The 20,493-nt window shown below is 41.0% G+C and overlaps 1 protein-coding gene across 3 annotated transcripts in view; it reads right to left on the bottom strand.

Moving 5' to 3' along the window:
• Nucleotides 1-20,493, bottom strand: part of lrch2 (leucine-rich repeats and calponin homology (CH) domain containing 2) — a 42,487-nt gene that overhangs the window by 20,035 nt on the left and 1,959 nt on the right. Inside the window, exons 1-10 of one of the 3 annotated variants that reach the window (XM_042498880.1) lie at nucleotides 19,367-19,646; nucleotides 7,853-7,997; nucleotides 7,469-7,595; nucleotides 7,275-7,380; nucleotides 5,890-6,026; nucleotides 4,326-4,456; nucleotides 4,024-4,111; nucleotides 2,413-2,509; nucleotides 2,191-2,288; nucleotides 1,876-1,943 (exon numbers count right to left, since the gene is read on the bottom strand). In XM_042498880.1, the coding sequence (XP_042354814.1) occupies nucleotides 1,876-1,943; nucleotides 2,191-2,288; nucleotides 2,413-2,509; nucleotides 4,024-4,111; nucleotides 4,326-4,456; nucleotides 5,890-6,026; nucleotides 7,275-7,380; nucleotides 7,469-7,595; nucleotides 7,853-7,997; nucleotides 19,367-19,607 (1,238 nt within the window). In that variant the 5' untranslated portion in view covers nucleotides 19,608-19,646. Of the gene's footprint in view, nucleotides 1-1,875; nucleotides 1,944-2,190; nucleotides 2,289-2,412; nucleotides 2,510-4,023; nucleotides 4,112-4,325; nucleotides 4,457-5,889; nucleotides 6,027-7,274; nucleotides 7,381-7,468; nucleotides 7,596-7,852; nucleotides 7,998-15,313; nucleotides 15,362-19,366; nucleotides 19,647-20,493 lie in introns of those variants that run through there. The other 2 variants (XM_042498882.1, XM_042498881.1) reach the window with 2 other exon arrangements.

Here is a 20,493-nt window from a genome sequence, read left to right on the forward strand (position 1 = left end):
ATTCACTTCTGCATTTCGTTGTCTAACTTTTTGCAGTGTAAACCCTACAGACACACAAAGTCCTGTACGGTGTCTAACTAGCAAAAGAAATATATTTATTGCGTCATTTTGGTAACGAGGCCTTCATCCGGCAAAACAGTGACAAAAAAAGCCTCCTTAAGGGATAGTTCAAGTTTTTTTCTAAGTTTGGGTATATGGCGTACTTATCCATAGGCAATAAATTACATACAGTAAATGTCAGTCTGCATACCCCCAATATGGAGAGCCACTCCCTTAATCGGTTATCCATTTTGTGTAATTGTGTGACTTTGGCATTTAAAAGGGTAAGTTCGGATTCACCAAACACACAAAAACACAAACTAACTAACTGATCAAAGCAACATAGAGCGGCGGCTCCCATGTTCAGAATCCTAAAATTATTGGTTTGTTTATGGAGTCTAGTGGCTTTTATGCAAGCATAAATGGGAATTTGAAGACGTCAACGGCTTTCCTGTTGAGACAGACTGTCTGTCTGACGCAGAGTGAATCAGTGACAATGCTCTCAATATGGCATACTCTTAAACTGATATTGATTGTTTGTTTTGTTAGGTGGTTTTTATAGCTGACCTCCATCCACAGCAGCACATCGCTTCTGTGTCAGACTCCAGCCTGCTTCTCCAAACTGGGCGCATGCCGACTGACATCTACTGTAAGTAATACAATGACTGTGGATAAATACCTCATATAACCCCACTTCAACAAATCCGAACTATCCTGACTACCTCACGAACTTGAACTATCCCAATCAACTCACAGTGGCTGAGTTTGCAATCAACCACATTTCCCATTTGCAGTGGGAGGGCATAAATTCCAAACTTCAACTTACTATGTGACAACCTACAATATTATACAGTGAGATGGGAAGTAAAACAAACAAAACAAAGTGTTTATATGAAACAGTTATGTTCTAATAAATAAATGATTAAAGTCCTGAAGGTTAAACTTCCAAATCTTGGTGTTCGTAGATGAATCTGTACACAAAAAACAGCTGCAATACATAAATAAGAACTTTTATAATAAACACAGCAAAGTCTCCAAACTGCCACTGAGCAAAAATGTAATCACAGTATACATAACAATATTAGAAACAGCCTCTGGCTTGTCAAGACTTCATTCTTTAAACTGAGTGGGTCCTTGTCAAAAAATCCTTCAGGCCCCAACAGGTTATTACAGTCAATTAATACTTCATGTCTCAGTAGTGAATGAGCCTATCATAGCATTTGGAAAAAGTCAACACCAGTGTACACCTTCCACAATATCTGCAGATGTTTTAAACTGGCAAACAGCCCGCACAGAGAGTATTCATAATAGCTGCTAGCAGATTTTCCTGTGTTTATATACACGGCTCACCCCGTCCATCAAACGGACTAGTCAGTGCCACAGCGAATTATAATTCAAGCCGAGGCATGTATTGTATATTTGCAGCTCATGATAAAAGGAGCTATCTGCTCACACTAGGGGTGCGCCATCTAGCTGAGTGATCAAGCAGTCAGAAGTAAATGCTGATCAGTGTTTCTGGACCACATGTTTGCAGCTTGCATCTACTGCTTTGCAATGGCTATTTTGTAGAAAATTGTTCACAATTTTTTGTTGTAAACTGCAAGACAGCAGCTGCAGAACGCCTCTGTGCAAGCTTTTTTTTTTTTTTTTTTAATTTATTCAGGTTCAGGAATACCGGTCGACTTGTGACTCATTACTGTAAAATGTGCAATCAAGAACTTCCACAGAACTCCTTCTGCAGTCAGTGCACAAAAATGAGTCTTGTGTATTGTAAAACGAATGAGACAAAACATGTTTGTTCAAGCATCAGTGGTACAAGATGAATAATGACCTCACCCTGACTCCTCTTTCCAGCCGTCTTTATCTTTGCTTTGGTGAGACATGTTAAGAACTTTCTCCAGTTCCTACAACAGAAAAAACACACACACACACAGGCACATGCGCACGCACACAGACATACACACACACACACACACACACACACACACACACACACACACACACACACACAGACACACACACAGACACACACAGATACACCAACACACAAACTCCATGTCAGGAACCACTAGCCAGAAATTGATTTAATCTCCTGTGGACCACTAAACTCTTTCTCAAGTTTTTAATCATCCTTCTGATATTGATACATACCTTTATACAAGACACATGACTGCTCTGCTGCCCGTCACACTCTGACAGAGCAGGATCCTCGTCTGGGTTGGGGTCTATAAAGTCATAGAGATCCTGATCTGATAGAGGGAGGAAGCATCCGCGTTCATCAAATAAACTGTCACATTTAGGCACTTCATTCAACCACCCCGTGTCTCTGTTTATTGCTTTCAAAGGGAATGTGTGATACTTATTTTCGGTAACCTTTGCAAGAATCCATTTTGGAGAGGAGCGACAGGGCATCAGCACGGGCTGTCTCTGAAACCTGAGAGTGCAGGCTGACGGTGTCGTCGTCGGAAGGCTACAGGAGAAAAAAAAAAAAAAAAAAATACAATTAGTGCCTTGCGGTTGTATGCCTCCCCACGCCAGTCAAGTTAAACTTACAGTGTACATCCATGTCGGTGAAAACATGGATGCTTCACACGCATCTTAGCCCCCGGCAACACATAAGATCTCTACAATCAGCACAGTGTTAAGATTAGTGTCACCAATTCAGTATCTGACCAAATGTCTCCCCTTTCTGTTCATGAGATATTATGTTGAGTAATGGCCAGAAAAATTATGTCATTGTGAAGTTAACCTTCGACCTTTTGAATATATAGCCAAAAACATTTTTTTGTGAAGTTACAATGACCTTGACCTTTGACCACCAAATTCTTATCAGTTTATTCCTGAGTTCATGTCTGAGCAAATTTGAGGAAACTCTCTGAGGGCGTTCTAAACGTACTGTGTTCATGAGAATGAGACACACAAGATTACAGTGACCTTCACTTTCGACCACCAAAATCTTATCAGTTCTTCCTTGGGTCAAAGTGAACGTTTGTGCCAAATTTGAAAAAAATGCCCGCACAGTGTTCTTAAGATATCGCTTTCACAAGAGTGAGAAAATCAGTTCATTGTTAAGCCCAAGTGGACGTTTGTGCCAAATTTGAAGACATTCCCTTAAGACATTCTTGAGATATCGCATACACGAGAATGGGACAGATGTACAGACAACTTGAATACATAGGGCCTTGGCCATGCTATCACACAGGCATGAAAAAAAAAGGGTACATATAGTATTTTAAAACTCTAATTACTTGTACAGTATTTAAGTCTTGTAGTTTCATGCATTTGACAAGATTAAGTCTCTAAAGTTTCACAAGAGTAATGATAAAATACACTGACTCAGCAGCAGGAAGGTTACTCGTGGGTCAGAGGTAGACTTCCACATGTGTTTCAAAATTGTTGACTTTTCACAACAGCCTCTGCTTTCTTGACTCAGCTGTTCTCCATGTGTCTACGAGTCACCCTCAAAGAACTTCCCACCTCAACCACTCACCCCTGATCACCCACCTGGCCTGGACACCCAGCACCCCATTAGTCAGTCTACCCAGTCCCAAGTTAGTTTCCTGCTCTTGCCAGATATTCTACTTTTGGCATACTTCTCAGGCCATGCTTTGTCCACTCTGCCCAACTTTTCTCATGATCCTCGGCCAGTTTTTCTTTGCCAGCATAGTTTGACCTAATTTGATTTGTTTGCTGTATTTGTCTACTTTTCAAACACAGATCACCAGGCTGAATTTCAACCTCTGCTGTTTTGTTTGGAGAGTCTGCTTGTGAGTGCTACTGCCAGTGTAAGTGTTTTTCCATTTGTTAGATTTATATCTTTAAAAAACTCAAACTAATACCCTCTGGCTGGTGGCAGTATATCAGAAAGAAAGGGTGTGACATTAATGCAAATTTAAAAATGTTGCATTCTGGTAAGTAGTTAAATATGATGACATCTTCATCATGTGTTGGTAATCAGTTGATCTCGTGTGACTAAACTCTGACCTCAGTCGTAGACAGCCTCTTGTCACCATTGTCACTGCCGATTCCAGAGTCAGGCCCGTGGTTCTTACTGGGATAAAAATCTTCCATGCTGGAAATATGTAAAACAAACTGCTCATTAGGGCTATATTTTTGCAACAGGTAACCATAAAATCAAATATCCAAGCCCATAGTAATGAATAGGATAATATAATGCATAAACTCTTGTCGATGTAGCATTAGTAGATGCAAATAATATGTAAGGAAGGACAGGGAAAAAGGAAGTTGAAACAATGGCAATAAATATGCCATAAATGTGCCAGTACCTATCTGTAAGTGGCTGTGGAAGGCAACGCTTGCCAAGGGAGGGGAGGTCCAGGGTGTCCGGCTTCTTGTCCATCCTACACGCCTGGATGTTCAGGTACTTGAATATATGCACTTTGCCCTTGAGACAAATCTGAAACGTACAAATGCATAAAAGATCCAGAAATCAATCTAAGTGCATCATCTTGAAGGATGCCTAAATTCCTAACATACTTCTCTAAGGGAGAGAGGAGACTTGCTGGGGGAGCAATGAGCATATCGGAGCAAAGATGGAGGGCGCACTCCTAATCGCAAACTAATTCTTTATACTTTCAGAAGGTACTGCAGCTACCCTTACAAAGTATGTACTGCTGCATGACAGCTTCACACAATCAGGACATACTGCTTCCTTATTACATTGTGCCCTAAACTTTGATCCTCTTGCTCAAATATCTGTTACCATGGAGACTGAAGAAACCACCATTCTCAAAGACCATCAGTGACGGAGATAAACCCGGACAGCTCTACTGTTGTTACCTGGCAATAAACGTAGCTTAATCCAATTATAACTGCATAAATTGTAGATTGAAAAATTTTGATGGATGGATGGATGGATGAAGATAGATAGATAGACAGATAGACAGACAGACAGACAAGTAGGTAGGTAGATAGACAGATATGTACATATATATATAGATAGGTAGATTTATACTTTATTTATCCCAAAGGAAATTCATAAAATTACCTACATATGCATTTCTGGATCTTTTGTTGTTTTTTTTTCTTTGTAATCTCTATGATTATTTTGTTCACTTAAAACATTAATATAGGCCTATCATACAGTTATATTACTATTTGACTGGTCATTAGTCACTTGAACGCACTGTCATCTGTCACTGTGGTTTCTGTCAGCTGTCATCTGTTTGCAGCTCAGTCAATGTGACAAATCTGCTGCTGCGCAGAGGATTGTGGGCCAAAATAGCCAGAAATCATGCTGGCTCGCATAATGCAAAATCCAACCGGATATAGAACTTCCTGGTATTTTTGGCATACTGCTTCTGACATACTCTGAATTGGGACATACTAAATGTTTTTTCTGGCATACCATATAGTATGGCAGTATGGGTATTGGAAGGCACAGGGAGTCTTTTTGGCACTTGTGAAGAACAATAGACACGTGACACAATGCTAATGATGCAGCAGGCAATATTTAATTGAAGTCACTTTCAGAGTGTGATTTTTAATTGGCTGTTATTTTGACTCCTCTCTCCTCGTGTCTCTTCCTTTCCCCCTTCCTCACATCTCAGATGGAGGGGACTAAGACAGAAGGAAAAGGGTTGAGGATATACAAACTCAGATAAGAAAAGGGGAAAGTGAGTCTAGAGTGTGAGTTGTAAATATGTGTTTGTTCATCCACTAGATGGTGCAACTGTACCAGGTCCATTACAGTGAGAGGAACATGACAGCCTGTCAACCCTACTACAAATAGAAAACCCATAAAAACATTTGTGCTGCAAAGTGACATCATATATATCATTGATCCACACATCAAACGCACAAACAGCATTGTGAAATGAAGGCACCCACCTGTGCTGGTGGAGACTGCATAGGATTGTTATCTAGGATGATGTGCTGCAACTGCCTGAGTTTCCTGTAAGCTGGAGGAATCTCTGTGATCTTATTGCAGGAGAAGTCGAGTCGGATGAGAGGCAGGTCAGCCAACTCTGCAAGTACAGACCAGAGAACAGCTTTTGAATGTGATGCGTGATTTCTTATGCTGGTGATAGACCTAATCAGATAAGGACAACATCAAAAAGTTAAAAGAGTTAACATTGGTCTTATCTCCTAGGCTGATCCAATGAGTACAGGTCCTTCAAGGACTGTTTTCCATCTTGAAGGGAGGTTTACCCAAAGATCAAAAATATTTATTTTGACTCATACCTGTAGCTCTATTCATCAGTCTGCATTGTTTTGGTGTGAGATGTCAAATGTTGGAGATACCATCTATGTGGGTTTCTGCCTTTTCTCCAGCATAATGAAACTAGGTGGCAATTGGCGTGTGGTGCTTAGAGTGCAAAAAAATACATTTGAAAAAAAAAATCAACAGCAATGTTTCTTCCCAGTCATTCAAGAGAATCCACAGAGCTTGTTATCAGCAGTTTAATGCTGGAACTATTTTCTTTCTACCGAACTTCACCCTCCAACTGGATAACAGTGCTGCATGAAGCGTGCATACACTGCTAGCTCAGTGGTGCTAGCAGTGGATGCACGCTTCGTTCTGCGCAGTTAAAAGGTTGGTGGGTGTGAAACTGCTCACAACAAGGTCTGTGGATTATCTTAAATAACTGTGTCATGATATCTGTAAAGAGATGTTGATGTTGAGTTCTTTAAATGTATGCCTGTTCTAACCAGTTCTTTAAATGTAGTTTTTTTGGCGCTTTGAGCAACACAAGCCGAGTGCCATCTAGTACCATTATATTGGAGAGAAGTCAGACATCTCTATAACTCAAACACTCAGCAACGCACACCAAAACAACCTAGATTGAAAAATAGCACTAAAGGTAAGAGGAAAAATATGTATTTTCGAGTTTGGGGTGAACTGTCCCTAACTGACCTAAACACCCTTGACCAATTAAGGTGCTCACAGTTACAGCAACTCTTTATACAACAGCCCTTTAACATGTAAACTAAAATAAATATAAAATATAAACAAAATCAGAGGCTTCATGGTTTATTGCGTTACATCTTATAATTGGTTAAACATGTCTTAACTCCAGGGATCCCTCCCCTCTGTTGGATGACAGCATTGCTTACTATATGTCATTCACCAAGAGGATTTTGGCTGCAGTAATTGCAACATGACAGCCAACACAAAACAAACAGTTGCGGTGTCAACCTAAGTAAATGATGGGGCATCTCTAAAGAACGTGATGAGGGAAAAAATAGGATATCATAAGGTGTGACAGACTGACCCTCAGGCAGCATGTGAAGACAGTTCTTCCTGATGTTGAGTTCTCGTAAGGCATGGAGCCTCCCCACCTGAGCTGGCAGCACCTGGATCTCATTACAGCTCACATCCTGCAAGGGGAGACAAAGTGTAGGAGATGAGCTTGCTCTAGCAACACACAAGCTCATATGCACTCACACACACATACACACCACTCACCAGTTCCATCAACTCTTTGGCCTTGCCGATCTCCTCGGGGACAGACACCAGTTTGTTGTTGCTCACAAGCAGAACTTTGAGGGGGAGGCTGAACAAGTATTTTGGCAAAACTGACAGGAGATTTCGGCTGTAGAGAGAGAGATAAAAGATTGGCCTACTTTTAAAACAGTACACAGAAGCATGTAATACTGGTCACTGGGAATTGAGTTTCAGCAAAAGAGGAAACGCTTCTCTTTCATGAAAACAGTTTTGCCCAGTTTGTGTACAGAAAAGGGAACAAGCACTTCTTGAGAGATAGAAAACTGAACACACAGTGACTTTTGTTAAACGTATCTAATGACAAACAGGAGCCAAAGTGAAAGTAATGTGTTGGCAATGACCCACCTGATGTCCAGATAAGTCAGCATCTGCAGGTTGATAATGGCTTCTGGGATGCACTTGATGCAGTTGTGGTAGAGGTTGAGTGACTCGAGGGGGGCGAACAGACACACTTCTGGAGGGATTTCTGTGAGGCGATTCTTGGACAAATCTGCGAGGTGGAGGAACGGGAGCTAATTAAATATGTGCGTTCTGAAAGAAACAGGTTAAATACATATTCTAATCTTTTCAAAATTTGGGCATCGTCCATTATGTCTGCTTCAAGCATGAGGCTTAAAAGACAAATCAATACATGACAGAGCAGGGGGGAGCGCGCCTCTTCATCGAACACTAGTCTAAGATTACACCAGAGTCTCAGGCCTTCAAGGTTTGAGTGCTACTGGTGGTGTAATTTCTCAGTATTTTCAATATTGATCTCACTGGGAGTGGCACAGTAATGACTGTAGATTTGTATGAATATGGAAAGTGTTTGGACTCACTCTACAGCTTTGCTTAATGTTGAAAGATCAGTTCCAAGCGTCAGAAGATAACCGCTAACTGGTTTTTGTTTTTTGTTTTTTTTAAAGGGAAATTTTGGCTGCTTTTGGTACGGAAGTCTGGTAGGATTTCTGTGCCACTGGTCGTTGAAAATAATTTAAAATAAAAAAATATGCATAACCTGTTACAGATTTTTGAAAGCTAAGATGACATTAGGTGAAAGGCGGGGTACACCCTGGACAGGATGCCAGACTATCAAAGGACTGACTGACTGACGGTCATGCTCACATTCACACCTACAGCCTATTTAGAGTCACCACCAACCTGCATGTCTTTGGACTGTGGGAGGAAACCGTAAAACCCAGAAAAAAAACACACTGACACAGGAAGAACATGCAAATTCTACTCAGAAAGGCCCGAGCTGTTTAGCGGATTAAAACCCACAACCCTGTTGCTGTGAGGCTACAGGGCTAAACACTGCACCACCTTGCTGCAGGTGTGTTTATTAGCCCAGACCTTTGTCTGGGTTCTGGGGGTCCCTTATCTTGCATTCTTTTAAAATAAAAAAACTCTGTTGTGCTTTTTTCTAATGCACACTGGCACCTTATTTATATTCAAAGTACAAAAAAAGATTCCTGTGTGGATCAATTAATTTTTATGGTAAATTAGAAAATAGTCGGCGGGCAAACTGGCACCGTATTGTGGGCCAGATTTGGCTTGTGGGTTGTAAATTGAAAGTACCTCTACTAATGTTCAGCTGGTATATTTTTTATGTTAACTATCTTAGTCTAGCATGACATCATGCAAACATTTGCTAAATGGCACCAAGGCTATTAAATGACGGCTGGGACGTGCTCCCTGACCCCATGTGAGCTGTGGGTTATTACACATATGCAATGCAACTGGAGCTGAAATGCTGAGGGGGTGCAGCAGACAGTGACAGAACTGAAGAGACGGTGTCCGCTCATGTGCACTTGGCCTTGACAGAACTTTTAGGGTACGCTTGAATGGATGGCAGCCGATATACAACAGAACTTTTTATATGCAACATAGAAATCATTTACTTATTGTCTTTTATTGAGGGCAGTTTCAGTAATTTGTAGATTTGCAGAATTGTAATTCTCACCCATATCTTCATTTTTCACATAAATTATACTCCGTTCAAAGGCAGACTGCAGACGCCTCGGTTTAACAAATCAATCATCTCCATCTTCTTTAATAATGCGCCAGCTATTGCCTTTGGGCAACTGCAGACCAGGATTTACTGCACTTGTGTTGTACGCCAAGTGTAAAACTTGATATGACAGCGTGACTTCTGTTTTAGAACTCCTTGATGAGCACTAAACACACAGTACAGCTGAGGCTCAAGGGAATGTATTTGCTTTTGCTGGTATTTAAAACCTGTAGTGTAATTAACATTATATCATGCATACTCTTATCATGAAGGCCCACCAGCAGATAAAGAAATTAATATACAATGCTTTTCAGTGTAATATTCATTCAGAGTGCAAAAAAGAAAAATACTTCAACTTAAGGTCGATGTTTAGTTCTTGTTCTCAAAATATCATTTTGTGATATTGGCAGAAATCAGCATATTTCATTTTAAAGTCAATATCTGCCGATACCAATGATGTGCCAACATTATCGTGCATCCCTTACCGTGAATGTCAACCACATAGTGGCGCTAGACGAAAATAATTTTCAGTCTGGACCAAAACAGGAGAACGGACGGGATCGAAAAAATGACACTGCCACAGAGCTGTGTTGCTCGTGAGGCAAAAAGCATTACATATATTTTCTATGGCTATTGAGAGATAATAAATATTAATCAGGCACGTGTTGTAAAATGTGGTATCTTCCTGTATATTCAAAGATATTCCATATATATTATAACACTATATTTTTCAATATGTTGATGACTTTAGTTGCATGAGAAAGCTACGGTTAGTGATGCTGAATCAATAATAAAGGATGAGCTGTAATTAAAAGTGTGTGACACAGTTAGCACAGACCTGCCTATAACCCACGTGCTCATTGCTTTACTACTGAAACTAGCCCACTGCAAAATCACAGCCCTGCACTGACCACACGAAAGTAGGTGCCACTATTCTGCGACCAGGATGAGTATAATCTCTGCTCTCAGCTAATGAGTGCGGGCACAGCCTCCCATCTGCCTCTTATGATAAAATATTTAGATACTGGCTCTCTTGCCCAAGAACTCAGAATTCAGCACTTTCCCATACACATGCATCTCGTACTAAATCATAAAACACATCATCAACTAGACTCATGCTCCCTCTGGAGGTCTGCATTCTTATGCATGCTTTTGGATCACGCACAAAGCCTGAAATAGGGCCCTCAAGGTTGCTGAATCATTCACACAGACCGAGACGTTCTCCATGCACGCACACAAATACACACACGCACGCACGTACACACAAATCCACACTATCTCTCTGTCACTATTTGTGCCGTGTATTAAATAAACCTTGACACAAACAGCATCTGTTTAAACAAGAAGTATGAGGAAACATGAGGAATTATGAGGACAATACATGTAAAGACATATCGATAAGACTTCACCTTCAGACACTTATTGATTCAGCAGCTGCAAACTGGTGTGTGTGTGTGTGTGTGTGTGTGTGTGTGTGTGTGTGTGTGTGAATGATCTTGTCTCCTAAATTATCTCCGGGTGACACGATAATTAGAGACCTATGTGGTGAAGCTGCACAGCCACAGATAAAAACAGCTTTCAATTATTCTGTCCCCCCTCACTGATGCGCCACAGCCATACACTCCTGCACCTCCATCCCCTTAATGCACGCACTTCCAAACACCCTTTATTAAACAGTTAAGCTATATGGGCTTTACTGAAAGCAAACACTCTCTGACCTGCTGCTAAGAGGTTTCTGTTTACTGTGGGCGGATTAGAAACGTCTAGAAATCTCGACTCCCCGAGCTTACAAGACGTTTTAAGAACTGTTTCAGTGCCTTTAGATAGGCTCTCATTTCTGACAAGCCTTAAATGACCAACAATAGACCCGACAGGCCTCGCTCTCTGGCTGTGGCCTGAGCTCTGACAGCAGCCAGCAAGCAGAAGTGAGAGGCAGACCATGAGACAGTCAGTAGCACATAGGGAAAAGAAGTCGAGAGGTTAAGGGAAACAGAAATTACCACGCGGGGAAAGACCAAAGCCGAGGTCACGGGGCTTACTCGTTTTCCATTAAGAGTAAATTCTCCCTCTCCCTGAGGCTCAAACCTTGATGCTGTAACCCAGCTGCACACAGACGACTTCCCCGCTTCCCTCCCTCCCTCCATCCAAACAACTGGGGCTTCTTCTTTAGCGGTGGAATCATGTGGGTCGATAGGCAATGGGGGTGGGTGGAGGCGGTCTTTGTGAGCCTGTCCATCTCCATCTCCCCTTCTCCCTCCTCCAACTCAGGCCATGCACCATCTGCAGCCCACAGTGGGCCATTTATCCACCTGCTGGTCGCCCAGAGCTCCCGCAGGACAAGGCCCGCCAGGCAGACGAGCCCTCCACCACCAAGGCTCCACTGTGCTGAATCCTCACGCCAAATCAGCATTCTATTCATTTATGATGCTAGTGCAGATAATGTCTGGTTATGTTGTCCCATGACACAGCAAACTCCGTACTAAGAGACATCCTGCTCAAGGCTGGAGGAAATAATAGGCTCTTCACTGCTGCAGAGGGATTACGAACAGGAGATATTTGTTTCAACATTGCAATTAAAAACTTCAACCTGTGATCATCTTTATATAACCCAACAAAAGTATCACATATGGTCTATAGGAAATTCCACAATGCACAATCTAACCAAAATAATTAAAAGTACCATATTATGCTCATTTTCAGATTCCTACTTGTACTTCGGTTTCTACCAGAACATGTTTACATTTTCTAATTTTCAAAAATCACATACTTTTCTCACAGTCTGCCTGAAGGTACCTGTATTTACCTTAAGTCTGAAACTCTCCGTTTTAGCACGTCTATTTAAGCCCCCCTTCCAATAAAGCCCAGTCTGCTTTGATTGGTTAGCGTCTCCAGGTCTTTCCATATCTGCACTCTCTGCGACTTTGCACCATCACTGCAACCTGAAATGACTGTAACGACACTTTAGCAGCAATTTCTACCTATTATATAGTACAGTTGTGACATCACAACTTCATGGAAGTCCTGACAGCTCCTTCAAAGTCACAGTGTCTATGGATTGATCATTTCGATACTTTCACTGTATTTATATGGCACCTATACCTGCTTTTTATTACAAATAATATGGAAATTGGACTTTTGCAATAAGGGACCTTTAAATCCTAAAGCTCTTTTATAGCACCTCCACAACTTCACTACAAGGTTCAGATTACGAAAACAGGGAAAGAGCCTGACAAAAACACGATTAATTGGGGTTAATTACTGGCGCCCTGTGACAGACGTGACCACAGTGTCTGGCTGGCTTTTGGATGTGGTCTGGAGCCGAGCAGGAACCTTCTGTGAGAAAAGTGTATGCCTGCGTATGAATTCAGGTGTCTGATGGTCAGTGAGCTGCCATCAATCTGCTTCTGGAGATACACTAATGGGACTCCTCATGAGGATTTCAAGAGCCGTTACAACAACGATAAGATGAATGGGGCCAATTAGGCCTTCATTGGGTGTTTACAGTCAAAGAATCACTGGCAGTGTTTGGGAGAGGATCAGTCCAGTGGTGTGCTACCTGCAGGTGAGCTGGTGAATGGCGATGGAGTGGGTAGGCCAGCACACTGTTGTGTGTGAGGTTTGCCCTGGGGCAAACTCTGGATCAGTTGTATTTGGTAAACTACCTTGTGAGGGTCGTCTGTGGGTGACATTTCATTTTCACTGTACTTCCAGTCAGGCACTAACTTGGCACATTACATTCACAGAGGCTGGGAGTCCTCCCCCAGGAAATTTCCTGCATTCTATCAATTTGAGACCCATAGACTCTAGAAAATAATGGACATAGCCACTGTGACGTCACCCATGTGTTTGTAGATTTCCATGTTGAAGACTCAAGTTTAGCATTTTGGCATGTCCCCTACATCCCCCCAAATCTACAAATCCATGTTCAGCAGCCCTATATAGACAACACAAATACATTTTTGTGCATATGCAGACAGATTCACTCTTACACAAAAAACATACACAGAAACATTCTTATAAGCACTTTAAATATTATTGTTTACATAATAATTGATTGACAGTTACTGGTAAAAAGTAACTGCTGGAAAAAGTACACAGCAAAAAATGTTTGTTTCTCATATATTTTCAGTTTTCCTTCTTTGAAACTTCAATTCTAATAATATATTTATTTTTTCACCTTAGTCTTTGACTATTACAAAGGCTGACTGAGTGGATTGAAATCAAAAGTTTGATCTATATACTGCATTGTAAATGAAGAAGCAGAAGTTGTGGCTTTGTACTGAGCTTGACACTGAAAATACCTGCTTATTCGCACATAAGAGACTTAACTGCTAACTTCTGATGCAACGTGCTGAAATATGATTATATTAAAATTAACACAGCTGCTATTATATGATATGCAGGAATGATCATTTTATCAGAAGGCTTTTTATAACTAAGTGAATGGCATCATTTACTCAAAGTGTTCTTTCAGTTCAAGGGGTGGCTATTTGTTGTCCATTTAGCTCTTATCTCTGAGTATCTCCAAAGCTCATTTGAAATTCTTAAGAAGCAAAAGTTACGTATGGTACAGAGGGTTTTTCGGGTATTTCCAAAAAAATATTTCCATATGTACAGGTCACCACTTTAGAGAAGAATCTCCAGTAACCATTTACTAAGAAACCTCCCTCAACTGCCTGTACATTAAACAGAGTGTAACTCATCAGGCATATACTGTAAAAATAAATCTTTTATTACAGAGTGGGCAACACAATAAATATAATTACTATAAATTTGTTATTAACAATCAAGATTTCATTTATAGTAGTTACGTTTTCTAATCCTAATATTTAACAGTAGTGTCATTATGTGATGTGGCATTGTGCTCCTGATGACAGGTGTGCATTTGTCTTGTCTCGACATGCAAAGACACATCTAGAAGGAGCCCTTAGGGAAGGAGCACCAGTTGGGAATGTGGATTATTTTTCAGGCTTCATTCATATTACTTCCAGTGATTTTTGGAGGGCAGCGCCTGCTATTCTTCATACACCAGCAGCCATGTCAAGAGGAGAGACAAGACGGGCTTTCATAAGACACACAGAATATTTGATTTCATGTAAGACAGAGTACAGTGTAGTGCTAATTTGTTTTTAAAGGCCAAGACTCTGGAAACCTTTACAATGAGTCAGCCTGCAGTGTGCTTTAATACAGTTAACAGTATTTAATAGGGGTGAAAATCACTGGTTTCGTCACTATATGATATTATATTGATACTTTGAACAATGATCGGTATTTGCCAATACTACAAAGTCTACCATGATACGATTTTGATTCGATACGATTTAGGGGCCTGCGATCAATATGAGCTGATATTATCTCATTCATTTAACACAGTCGGTGACAGCAGAAGCTGCCACCTCTTTCTTTGCTTTTGGCCAGAAAAAATACAAAAAACATATACATAATTGGAAATAATTAAAACTGGTTCATTCTGTTTGAAAACGCTTTCTGAAGAAAAAAAAATTTTCATTTGAATGCAAACCATGATCTTTTGTCCTAAAATTTAAGGGCTGTCTGACTTGAAGAAAATTTCCTCAAAACTCAGATTAGCAACAAGATCTTTTCACTAACTTAATGAAACTCAATAAAAATCTATATCAAGGATCACAGACAAAACAGCTGTCTTTCGTTGGTCACATTTCCCCCACATATACAACATGCTAATGATATTAGCATAAGCCTATGGCATTTTAAATTGAAGAAATTAGCTTAGCGGCTAGCGGACTTTTCCTCTATGAGTAACCAACTTACTATTATTTATGCTTTCGCTTACTCACCGCTGATTTAAGCTCCTGTGTTTCCTGACCGAACAGCACGGATGACTTTCAGTCTTACATGCACGTTTTTTCTGTCAACATTACTGAAACAGAGCAGCTAACTTAACATTAGCTAGAAGTCAGTGAAGTGGCCTGGCAGCTACATCGTGTTTCCTCAGTACGGCTTTCGTTTACATATGGCGTACGCTGTCTGTCGACTCGCAGTTTCTCCGAAAACAAAATATTTCCACACTGATGATTTACTATTATTATTTATAGTAAATAATAGCAATATATCCTCTTAATCATTCACTCAGCTGCTCACCATCCCTTACCGGACGCAGTGTGACGGTGACACAGACTTTCAAAATAAGGGCGCGCCTGGAGGAGGAAAGGATCGATGTTTACATTTTGCACCGATGTTATGTCATGGTTGCTCATTTAATCAATGTATCCATGCAGACCATCATTAAATCCCTAGTATTTACACTGGTTGATTATTAAACCCGAGAACACCTGCTCCATACCTGTGTCCTTGTGGAGACTGTCCTTCACAAGCAAATACACTTCTCAGGAATGTAACAGCCAAGAAGTCAACTTACTGTGTGTTTCAAGTCACACACAATGTCATAGCAAGTGGGATATTCATTTCACCACCGTTTTCAGCCAGCTCTCAACAGCCCAGTCAAGTCTGGACATGATAACTTCCAGGTTTTGTTTTTTCTTGGCTGTCAAATCTCTGTCACATGCAACCCCAGTTGGCAACAAAAATCACACTTCTTTAACTGTTCTTTGACCTTGCGTTCTTTTCATTTGGAGCTTTATTTGGCTGTTAAATATAACACCAAACCCTTCATGGAGGACACAACAAGGCAATAGATTTGTAGTGTGACCACAGATTCTGTCTTCAATTTTGCAGCAGTCATAAAACAAGCGCTTTAAAACTAAAACCACAATCTCCTGCTGACCCATATTCTGAAGTAACTGTAAATAAGTAATAATGTTCTCTAATGCACCAAACCAAATTGTGGGTTTAAAAATATATACGTGCTTCTAAGGACTCCTCTGAGTTACCACATGCTACGCTTTGCTGCATGTACAGTAAACACACTGCAAGGTGCACTATCTAATGCATGTGTTTGTATCCTCTGAGGGAAGCGTAATGACAGACAGGGGCATGCTGGGATATGAACCTGAACATCTGCCCAGGTTGATGCACTGCTCCCCGGCCCCTCTCCAAGGTCAGGACACTGGTGCACTTTCCCATGGGAAAACAAACTGGCTGGAGACAAACTGCCAGGAGCACACTGCAAACAGACACCCTTGTGTGAGCAGGCCTCTCTCACTCTCTGTCTACACACACTGAGGCCGTCTGCTGCTCATTAGTCAGGGGGAGGCACTCAGTCAGTTAAACCCCATTCTGTACAAAAAACTCATTTAGGTTCTAAAACCAGCAATGGGGTGGATTTAAATTATGATAAAACCCAAATTATGGAGGGATACAATGCTGTTTCTTCAGTGCAAGGTCCAGATATATATATCCCACATACAGGCAGGTTTCAGAGGAATCAGTAATTTCTTCAGTTTACAGATTAATTTCAAAATAAATGTTCCCCTATTAGAGAAGGGGAAAAGCAAAGAGGCATCAATTTAAAAACCTTTCACTGCTGAACTAAAGTGAAGAGAGAACTACAAACACAATGGCCTGATTAAATCTGAATGAGCTTGCTTTTTTATTCCATCTGAAAGGCTTCTGGTGTGATCGATCCAGTGAAATGTAAAGGCTGCATGCAGCGTTGTAAAGCTGTTTCTTGTCACAGTAGCAGAGATTGGAGTGATGATGTAAAGGATGTTGCTGTGAGGTGTTGATCTGTCTTTGCACATCTCAAAGTGAGACTTCCCTCTGGCACACCTTTCATTCAAATGAAGATGTGGGAAAAAAAGTGAAAAGACTCCAGCATTCACAGGGATGAGATTAGTCAGAGCGTAAGCAAGAGATCAAAGGTGTGACAGAAATGTACACTCATATCTGTTGGATTACTATTAGTGTTATGTAACGCACAACAGCAGTTATTTGAAAACCCATCTATGCAACAAGCTTGATACATCTGAAAAGTGTGCACTAAGGCTGGGTAATATGGAGTAAATCAAATATTGCAATATTTTTGATCAAATACCTTTATATCAATATTGTGACGATATTGTAGGTTTGAATAGTGTGAATAGTGGTGCTTTTACAAAATATTTACACAATAAGATTTTTAAAAATAATCATCAGTAATTTAGAAATACAGTGGGTAAAGGCAAATAATGAAACAGCTACAACAGTGGGGAGTTCAGAAAATTCAATGACTTACTGTTAAACCAGGAAAAGATGACAGTTTTGATTGTACAATATTCAAAATCTAAGACAATATCGTCTCATATCACGATATCAATTAAATATCAATATTAGTGCCCAGCCCTGCATGCATCCTGTTGTGTCTCCCTCCCATTATGATGGCAGCCTCTCCATAATATCTATGGCTTCAGCTCTTCAAGGGCAGTGTAGTGGTAGTTGATGAGGTGGGTGTAATACTAGATAGCTAGGTAGGTAACTGAGGAGTAAGTGGGTATACTCTCCTATATAATACAATGGCTTTTTGGCTTCTAAGTGGGTAAACGGACAGAAAAGAGGTGGGAATACCCCATATACCTGTGTATACCCTCCACTACTCCACTGTTCAAGGGTATAGGTTTTTCGCACTATTCAGGCACAGGTCTTTAAAATTAAAAATTACATCAATGTGTACATCGATACGGACACAAAAAAAGCTGAATTTATGTTCAAAATGTCTGCTTGATGTTAAATAAACGTGTTACCTATTCACAATTTGTCCGTAGACACTGCAGCCAAAAGAATTGGTGTTTATAATGTACAAATATTTTTACTTTTACTTTTGATTCCATGCATGAAAAAATCTTGGAGCAGAGCATGTAAGTCCCTTGGGGTAAGGGCTCTCAAAAAAAAAAAAAAAAAACGCGGCTTGCCATGAGCTGCACATGACAGAGTAACACCATATGGTACGTGGACATCTCAGAGGAGGAAATTACCATTCTGAGATCCAGCATTATCTGGAGATGTCCATGATAATGACTCAGTTCCACTATTATCCATTCAATCTGCCTACAGTGTAAAAAAAAACAGACTATCTAACACAAATATTCGCCTACACAGGGTTCATTGTACCAAAATTGTAACAGTTGTACAGTCTATGTGTGTAAAAGTTAGATAAGCATCTTTCCTAAACCAGCATGTGTAATACAATTGTCTGGGCTGACCCTGCAGCCTTCAGGATACGTGCGTCTAATACTGACCTACTGACCACCAGACTGCACTGGCAAAAACCCAATAAAATAAAAAAACAAAGGACAGATAAACATCTATCCGCCTACATATGAAACCAAAAGCAGACTTCCTCCCCTCAGACTGATTATAGGCTATATGGGCACAGGCATGCACCCAAGGCAAGCAGGCAGGGGGGTGAGGCTGCAAGTACACGGCATCTTTTGTCTGCTTGTGCCGAAAATGAAAAAAAAAAAAAAATGTACGTGTATCACATGCTCACAGCAAAGTGATAATCACTGAGCAAGAATATACAACTGGCCTCTCGGTTCATTCATATTCTGCTCCAACAGTCCGGTGCCAAATGAACTGCAGCTCGGTGTGCAAACCACTGCACAGCGGCTGACTTGGGTGCGCCTGCCGTCTCATTCATGTGTCTCAGGGGGGGCTGTACTGAAAGCGTCGACCAAAACTACCACACAACAGCGGCTTAGCCCCTTGAGCAGTAAACCGGGGTTGATATATGGGCGCAAGTGGACAGTAATTACAACCAGGATGTATGTGTGCATTTAACAGTGGACGGTATATCCCTTTAAATATTGTCACCTACATGTTAATGCGCCCCAGACAAAATCCGTGCACAATGCGGGCGTGCTGCATTCACATAAAATAGTGTGCACATTTTTATATAAAGCCTTTGTGGACATACTGGTGGTTTCCTATAGCACATGCACGCACAGCAGACCCACCTGCTTGTGTAGTATCGGTCAGATCATAGCTCATCCCCGGGTACTCCCTCAGCTTCCTCCCGCTCAGGTTCAGTATCCCCGAGCACACGGCATCCTCCAGAGCCCGGTCCAGGCTGCGGGCCGTGTGGTGCTGCTGCTGGTGCTGGTACTGGCTGACGCCCGGGCTCCAGTGAGGTCCGCTCGAGTAGTGATGGCTTTGAAGAGCCGTGACAGCTCCCACACCTCCCTGACTAGTCGCCATTTTCGTAAAAAAGAAATTACTCTTACAATAATAACAGCGCACAGCGGCAGTTTCTCCGCCCATGCGCATACGGGGTACATTCCGTGGATGGACGCTAGGGGATGGGCTTCTGAGGTGGTGATGATGATGGTGATGGTGATGGTGAGCAGGGTATGGTGGCCATTTTAAGGCTTTTTATCCCTCCTGCACCTGCTAATACCAAACTCCCAGCAGGGGCCCCAGTGCAGCACACAAGGGGCAGGGGCCCCTCATGTATTGCAGCATTCAGATTACCTTAAATTTGGTTTATAATGCCTGGAGGGCAGTGGATGGTTATTGATAAATTGTGATTAATCACTATGATTACACCAGTATCAGATGTGGATATTTAACCCTCTAACACCAGGATCGACATCAGTTTTCAGTCACATTTCACTAGCAAATAAACTTATGAGACCTGAGAAAATTGGTTTGATTTCTTTCAAAAACACAGTTTAAAAAGCATGAGCAACTTGGCAAGAAATGTTCTGCAAACTGAAAAAGAAAAAAAAAAACATGATCTGAATATTAGCTGGGAGGGATTATTAGATATAATCAAAAAATGTCCAAAGAACTAGATTTATAATTCTCTTGTATGTTTATTTTTGTAGTACTTTCTTGAGATCATTTTCTTGTTGTTGGTTTTTATCTGTTTTTTTTTTGTTCTTCTTATTTTCAGGTATGGTTAAAGTCTTTTTTTTTTTTTTTACTAATCTCTTGCTCATTTTGGGTCCATTTCTTGTTAAGTTGCTTGTCGCCTTCTTCCCAGGTTTTTGAGAAAAAAACAAGCAAATTTGCTCAGGTTTCAAAGGGTTAAATAATGCTGAGTGTCATGTAGCTTCATCTCCTTCTGAAAATAACAGTGCAT

This window comes from Plectropomus leopardus, chromosome 13 (genome assembly GCF_008729295.1).
Source record: "Plectropomus leopardus isolate mb chromosome 13, YSFRI_Pleo_2.0, whole genome shotgun sequence".
Classification (NCBI taxonomy): Eukaryota; Metazoa; Chordata; class Actinopteri; order Perciformes; family Serranidae; genus Plectropomus; species Plectropomus leopardus.